Source organism: Microtus ochrogaster, linkage group LG4, assembly GCF_000317375.1.
Source record: "Microtus ochrogaster isolate Prairie Vole_2 linkage group LG4, MicOch1.0, whole genome shotgun sequence".
Taxonomy (NCBI): Eukaryota; Metazoa; Chordata; class Mammalia; order Rodentia; family Cricetidae; genus Microtus; species Microtus ochrogaster.
The window spans coordinates 17,472,691-17,480,337 of NC_022030.1; the positions used below are offsets into that span (position 1 = coordinate 17,472,691).

The 7,647-nt window shown below is 53.3% G+C and overlaps 1 protein-coding gene across 2 annotated transcripts in view; it reads left to right on the plus strand.

The window, feature by feature from the left end:
* Positions 1-966: 966 nt before the first annotated feature.
* The window catches only part of Hif3a (hypoxia inducible factor 3 subunit alpha), a 28,780-nt gene continuing 22,099 nt past the window's right edge, over positions 967-7,647 (plus strand). The window contains exons 1-2 of one of the 2 annotated variants that reach the window (XM_005361029.2): positions 967-992; positions 7,096-7,286. In XM_005361029.2, coding sequence (XP_005361086.1) covers positions 967-992; positions 7,096-7,286 — 217 coding nt within the window. Of the gene's footprint in view, positions 993-6,922; positions 6,973-7,095; positions 7,287-7,647 lie in introns of those variants that run through there. The other variant, XM_005361030.2, reaches the window with a different exon arrangement.

The window sequence follows — 7,647 nt, forward strand, 5'->3', positions numbered from 1 at the left end:
AGCTGCAGCATGTGCAAAGGTCCTAAAATGGAGCTTGTCCAATAATTCAGACACAGTAAAGTCATTTCTGCCACTGTATGGAGTGCGCTCAAGCCTGCACACGGAAGGAACCCTGCTCCTGCACCGTGTCCACTAGAGCCCCACCCCCTCCCAGCCTACACAGGAATGTCCTTCCTTACCCGGCTGTACCGCCTTCCACCTGTCCGTGGTCACTGCGCACGTCTCTCTCGTTTGTTTCTCTGTTCCCTTTACAAGTGGGTGTGATGGTGCTAAAGCATATTTACTTGACAGAAGCTTAATTATTCATCCGCGGGAACCTGAACAGGGAGTTAAAAGAGGCCACGGGGTCAGGGTGGGGTGGAAAGAGGTGGACGAAGAAGGACGGGGCATGGCGGGGGGCGGGGGGCAGAGTGGGGTCACACAGTGGAGTGACAAGGGTTATGGCAAAGCAAGTGTTTGTGGGACACGGGTAGAGATGAGTTAAGGGTAGAGAGGAGAGGTGGGGACTTGGTACATTAAGAAAAGGACAGGGGAAAAGAGGATGGGAGGTGGATGGGGGAGTGGAGAGACCCGACTGTGGGTGGCAATAGAGGGAGAGACAGCGGTGGGAGATGGGACCCGGAGAAACAGAGTGAATCGAATGGGTGGTTCAGAAGTGCACGGAAGGGAGTTCAGAAACTGGAGGGAAATCACACCCGGTGGGCTCATGACTGCCAAGGAAGTCTGCGGCCGGGGCGTGGCTGGGGGTGTGTATTACACAGGATTCCTCCACCCCCTTGGAGTTCCTAGTCTTCTCCTTTAGTCCCGCCGCCTCCTTGGGAGTAACAAGCCCACCTTCCAATCAGAGTCACGGGCTGGGCAAGGAGTAGCCAATGGCACGGCAGGGGCGGAGCTGGGGAGGGGGCTCACACGGCCAGGGGAGGGGGCGCGGGGCGTCGAGGGCTCAGGATCCGCGAAAGGCGAACCATGGCGTTGGGGCTGCAGCGCATGAGGTACAGGGCTTTGGGGATAAAATGATGGGGACTGGGGGCTCTCCTTGAAGGGGGTGTGGGGGAGCCCCTCATCTGTGGGGTGTGGCTCAAGTTGAGGACACTCTGGAGCGCGCGACTGGGGACACATCCCCGACGCACCCTCCACCGTAGAGGGTTGCAGAGGTTCTGGGATTTACCCCCAGAGCTCCAGCTGTACCGCCCCCTCCCCAGGAGCAGCTTTGGGGTTGTGAGCTGCGATTTCCTGATACACCGAGTTCAATCCTCCTTTTGGGCTGGGAGTGAAACTCTAAATTCCTATGGATTGGAGGTGGTTGTGTTTGATCAGTGGCCTCTCTTCCGAAAGAGACTTTCCTCGAAGCTACTGAATTGAGTCTTTCTTGGCCGTCAGACGCCACTTGTGACTTCCAGAAGAGAGATTACCTTTATCCTGCCCATTATAACAATCTCCCAAATTTCAAGTTGCCCAAGAAATGACCAAAAAGAATGACTCGTTAGGGGCTGTGTGGGACCCAGCACTTGGGAAATCAAAGTCAGCCTGGCCTACATGGCGAGTTCCAGACCAGCGCTTTGGTCTACACAGAGAATTTGTCTCAACAAAACGGCAACTTAGGGGGGAAAAAAAGTAGGGTCACGCCTTTTCAATGCCAAAGGAACAAGCCTGACCCACTTCCCAAAGCCTGGTTCTGTGTCTCATTCATCTGCCCCCACCCAATCTGTAATTGAGGGAGAAGGGTCCCACCCAAACCCTATTTAAGGGACATCCTTCGGGAGAGATGCCATGTCTGCTCAAGCAAGGGAAGTAGCGCCCTCCTGTGGCTGGGAACAGCTGGGGTCATCCTGGGAAGAAGTGGATTCTGTGTTCATCTTGCAACAGGTGCAAAGGCGTAGGGACCATAACCAGGCTGCCACAGGGGACCCCAGAAAACTACCCTAGACCCTTGACAGTCCCTGTCTAAACTGAGGCACCCCTCAACTCTCGCCACAGTTCCTTCTCTCTGGCTTCTTAGGTCTGATTGGTTTTCTCTACACCCTGATTTTACCCCCACCTCAACCCACCCAGACCCCCTTTTTCCCGTTCTCCTGTTTCAATTTCTCCATCCCCATCCCTTCTTGGCTAGTCTTTGCCTTGACCATAATAGTGCCCCCTATGGTTGTGTGAGGGCGCCCCTCTGAACAGAAGTAGATGCCCCCCCTGGGTACCTAAGGCCAGCCCTTTCCTGTGGTGTCATCTCGTGCTGCCGCACACCCACTAGTAACTCGCACCCGCCTCCCGGTCGAGGTCCGGGCCCCTCCTGCGCCCCTAGGATGGCACTTGGCATTGGAGGGGACTTAGGTGACGGTAAGTGGGTTCCTCCGGACCATGCACCTTCTTCCTTCTAGCTTTCGGCTTCCAGCCATCTCACCCTTTGGGGAGGGGGTGTTCTTGGAAAATTCACAATGAGCACATTGCCCTGAGTACCCACCTGAAAGCAGGGTTCCCCATAAAAGCAGGACTGGTGACTGGCATCCCACCAAATAACCACATGACCATACTGCTGAGAACAAGTGAGTCAAGGAGAGAGGCTCCTCTCTGACCCCTGCCCCAAGTCCTTTCTCCCACCCGAACCTTGGCCCCTGGCCTGCCAGCTCACCTCCAAGCAGTATCAAAAGGGGTCTCGCCCCAGATAGAAAGCTAAGTCTCCACCACACCTCAAATCCTCTACAGTTTTTGCCAGCCCGCGAATACCGAGCTGAGAGTCAGAAGAGAAGCCCAGAATGTGAGAAAGGGGCTCCCTTAATTTCCTAAGCTTTTCGGGTGGGGAAAGAAATGGGGACTTTTCTCCCTTGGCGAAGGGGCCACTGGGCCCCAAGTCCCCCTTCCCAGGCCTCACCCTGGGCCTCTTGGCCACACCCTCTGTTCTCAGCTAGAACACGGAGTAAGGGTGGCAAAGTTCCAGGCGCACGTCCCAGGCTGGGCACACTGCCAAGGGGTTGGACCAGTGCTGGGCCAGCTAGGAAGATCTGCAGCAATGCTGGGACAGGAGGAAAAGACTCAGACCACCGGGCAGAAAGGAGCAGGCAGGGGTCCCTTGGCTGGTGGGCAGACCCTCCTGAAGAATTAGCGTTTTAGAACGTGGGCCATAAGTCAGGGTTCAAATCCCACTTCTGTGCTGTGTGATCTTGGCCCAGAGATTTTTTCCCTGAGCGCCCACTTCAAAGGTCTTGGATAATGGGGGTCAAATCTCTCCCTGTGAGAAAACATGTGCCTCTACACACACACACACACACACACACACACATCCAGTGAGGTGCCAGAAGTCAACAGACCTGATTCCCTAGGGATTATTGTGTGGCCTCAGGCAGGACAATTTCTATCACCTCTCTGAGATGTAGGCAAAAAGGTGACAATGGGTACAGGGTAGGTGTGGGACTTAACTGAAGCTACTGAGCAGGGAAGACAGGAAGGAATGGGGAGGACAGTCTAGGAATTACCACCTGAGTAACACAGGACGGGTGTCATTGCTCTGAACCTCTGTATCTGAGACAGGCTGACCTCGAGCTCACTACATCCTGTCCCCACCTCAGTGCCAGAGTGGCAAGCCGGTGCCACCCTAGAGGTAAACGCTCCACCCGCTCACTGAGCTACATACATCTCAGGCCCCATTTCTACCTTTTAAAAAAATCAAACTCGTTTATTTCTGTGTATGGGGGAGGAGCTGCGTGCTTGCCTCTGGGGGTGTGTGAAAGTCCGGGACACCTTGCAGGAGTCCGTTCTCTCCTTCCACCAGGTGGGTTCAGGGTCCGAACTCTAGTGATCAATCAGACCTGGCACTGTTTCTACATTTTTAAAGGGAGATCGTCACTTCTGCTGCCTGTCATAGTTGTAAGACTGGACTGGGGGGAGGGTGTCTCTACTCTGCTTCTGAGTGTGCAACACACTGTCACTGTCATTTCGTCACGATGAGGCGTCCGTGTAAGAGCCGGGTGTGTGATTACACACTCACAAGCATACACATACTTGTATGCATGCACATTCAGAGGCCCATAGGTTACTCCAGGGTACAAGAGACTCATAAACTACACTAGCCAATCGCCACGCCTCACTTCCTAAAACTCTGACATACATTAACTCATTTAATCTTCAGACCGCTGTAGGAACCTGTCACGGTGATGCAGTCCTATGGCCGTAGCACTCAGGGAAGAGGTTGAGACAGGAGGATCATAAGTTTCAGGCCTGTCTGAACTACACAGTGAGACTTTGTCTCCCAGACCTACCTCACATGCCCCCAAACCCAAACAAACAAAAACCATCCCTTGGGGAGGAGTGGGAGCTATTACTATGCCCAGGGAGGCTAAGCAACCTGCCCAAAGTCACACAGCAAGGGCAATAATGGTGTCTGAACTGGATCCCTGACCCAGAAGAGGCAGCCCCCCTCCACTCTGTTTCACAGCAAGGCCAGAAAGTCAGCGAGAGGCCCTTACTTCCCCTCAGAACATCCGGAGAACAGACTGAGAGGGGAAGGAGGGTCCCTCCACAGCCACCAGCTGCCTCCTTCTATGGAGGAAGAAATCCTGCCACCCTAGCCCTGGAGAGTAGGGTTACAGAGCTCAGCTGCCTGGGAGGCGGGACGCCAGCCCCACCCCCACCCCATTCCCCCTTCTCCCTCCCAGTTCCCTCTGTCCAAGGGCCCCCAGCTCAGTGAGGCCCGCCCACCCCCACCCTCTGGGCAGGAAGACAAACAGGGCTGGAACAGTACAGTACAGGACGGAATGTCCTCTGGGCAGACAGGACTGAGGCCCCTGCCCCCACCAGCCAAGAGGGAGTTCATGGGAGCGCCCCCTTGACTCCTCCAATACTAGGACAGCCTGCCCCCTTGAGGGCCTTACACAGCCTTGCACTAATGGGCTTCCCCACCCCACTCCCGCCCCCATAAGTAGCCTCTGCTCCCCAAATTGATGATGATTAAGAAAAGGCAGTCTCCTGTCCCAGAGTCGGCTTCCTGGAGTAGGGGGCCAGCATCACACGGAATTGACTGGGCTCAGTCAGGTACAGGTTGTGTGATCTCTTGGGCAAAGGACTTCAACTTTCAGAGCCTCGGTTTCCCCCTCTGCAAGGTGGGTTTTAAATTCTCCCTCTCCCCTGTCAACACCAAGCACAGTGACAGGACTATAGATGTATAATCCCAGAACTCAAGAGGTGGAGTCATAATCAAAAGCCTAGGGTCATCGGGGGCTTAGGCTACATGAGACCCTGTCTCGAATAATAACTGGGTGCAGAAGGCACACGCTTTTAATCCCAGCTCTTGGGAGGAAGAGACAGGCAGATCTCTGTGAGTTTGAAGCCAGCCTGGTCTACAGAGTGAGTCTAGAACATCCAGAGATGCACAGAGAAACCCTGTCTCGAAAAACCAAATAAAACAAATACATAAAAATAAATAATAAGCCAGGCGGTGGTGGCGCACGCCTTTAATCCCAGCCCTCGGGAGGGCAGGCGGATCTTTGGGAGTTCGAGGCCAGCCTGGTCTACAAGAGATAGTTCCGGGACCGGCACCAAAGCTACAGAGAAACCCTGTCTCGAAAAACCAAAAATAAATAAATAAACTGGGAGGTGGTGGGATTTCACTGAGTTCAAGGCCAGCCTGGTCTACAAAGTGAGTTTCAGGACAGCCAGGACGGTTACACAGAAAAACCCTGGATGGATAGATAGATAGATAGATAGATAGATAGATAGATAGATAGATAGATAGATAGATAGATAGATAGATAGACAGACAGACAAATAAATAATAAAGTTCCCTTGGGCTCCCATGAGGGTCAGCTGAGTACATGTGACAAACATATACGACTGGTCAACTGCTAGTTTGTGGGTTAGAAATCTTGTAAGCATCAATAATACTGAATGTAAGACTACATACAATATATTTTGTAAAAGAAGAAAAAATCAAAAAGACATATGAGTCAGGTGTGAAGCACGAACCTATAATCCCTGCACTTGGGTGGTAGAGGCACAGAATCAGGTGTTCAAGGCCAGCCTGAGCAACATAGGGAGCTCCTATCAAATAGACTATAGTGTCAGATAAAGTTTGGGATTCTGTTTGGTTGGTTGCTTGTTTGTTATTGAGACAGGCTCTCACTATGTAGCTCTGACTGGCCTGGACATTCAGACTAGGCAGGCCTCGAATTCAAAGATCTACCTTCCAAGTGCTGGGATTAAAGGCATGCACCACTACTCCCAGGTTTTCTGGGTTTTTTTTTGTTTTGTTTTGTTTTGTTTTGTTTTAAACAAGTGTTGGTTTGGTTTGGTTTTTCGAGACAGGGTTTTGCTGTAGCTTTGGATCTTCCCCTGGAACTAGCTCTCGTAGACCAGGCTGGCCTCGAACTCACAGAGATCCTCCTGCGTCTGCCTCCCAAGTGCTAGGATTAAAGGAGTGTGCTACCACTGCCCGGTTTACACCCGGAGTTTTAAGTGGGTTTGGCACTTGACAGGGAAAATGATCTAATAGTGAAAATGAGTAATTGATAGATATTAATATTACTCATAAAAGATGGAGATCTCTCTCTCTCTCACACACACACAAACACACACAAGTCAGGCATTTGAAGTGTATTAAAGGGTAGAGGTGCTGGGCAGAATACAGGGGTTGGTTTGCTGTGTCACCCTTGGTGGGGCCCTGCCCCTCTTAAGGCCCCTTTGGTGTGTCGTTAGACTTTGAGATATCTCTGTGAGATTCAGCTTGTCAGAGGAGAGGAAACCCAGAGGGAAGGAAGCCTGGAAGGCTGCGGGCTCTTCATGCTCCAACTCTCCTTTGGACTCAGGCCAGCTCTACCACCCCCTCCCACCGGGAGGCCTCCCTGTCCCCCAGGCTGCGCGTCTCTAGCTCAGGGAAACGAGCTGCAGATAAATCCTAGAGTGGACAGAACGCCTTAGGCACGCATCTCTGGGGGAGAAGCCTGGAGGAAGGCCCTGCAGGGAGGGCCACATGGGCTGGGACCAAGACAGGTAAAATTTGGGATAAGGAGAGGGGCTTCAAGGGGAGAAGCCGCCGGGGTCCAGCGACGTCGCCGGAACCCCAAGTGGAGGCGTCCCACATGTGATCTATCGCGTACAATTTCCTTTCCACAGGTCTAGCACGGAGCTGCGGAAGGAGAAGTCGCGGGATGCTGCGCGCAGCCGGCGCAGCCAGGAGACGGAGGTGCTGTACCAGCTGGCGCACACGCTGCCCTTCGCGCGCGGCGTCAGCGCGCATCTGGACAAGGCCTCCATCATGCGCCTAACCATCAGCTACCTGCGCATGCACCGCCTCTGCGCTGCAGGTGAGCCCGGAACGCCCCACGCCCCGCCTCTGCCCAATGCGGAGGCCCCGCCCCCGGGAAGCCTTTCCCGCCTCCCTGGTCCTAGAACGGCTCTCTGAGCGAAGAACCGCCCTTCTAGTGCTGGACCAATCGGAATCCTGGGTTCAGATAGACCCTTGGGAGGCCCCACCCCTTAGGATCTAAGGAGGCCCCTTGAGGTCTTAGGCTTGGTCTTTGGGGGAGACTTAAGTTCCTACCCACTTAATTTTGTGTTTATTTTCTTTTTGTTTCTTGATATTTTGGTTTTGATTTTTTGTTTCTTTTTCTTGAGACGGGATCTCACTGTGTAGCTCTGACTGGCCTGGAACTTGCTATGCAGACC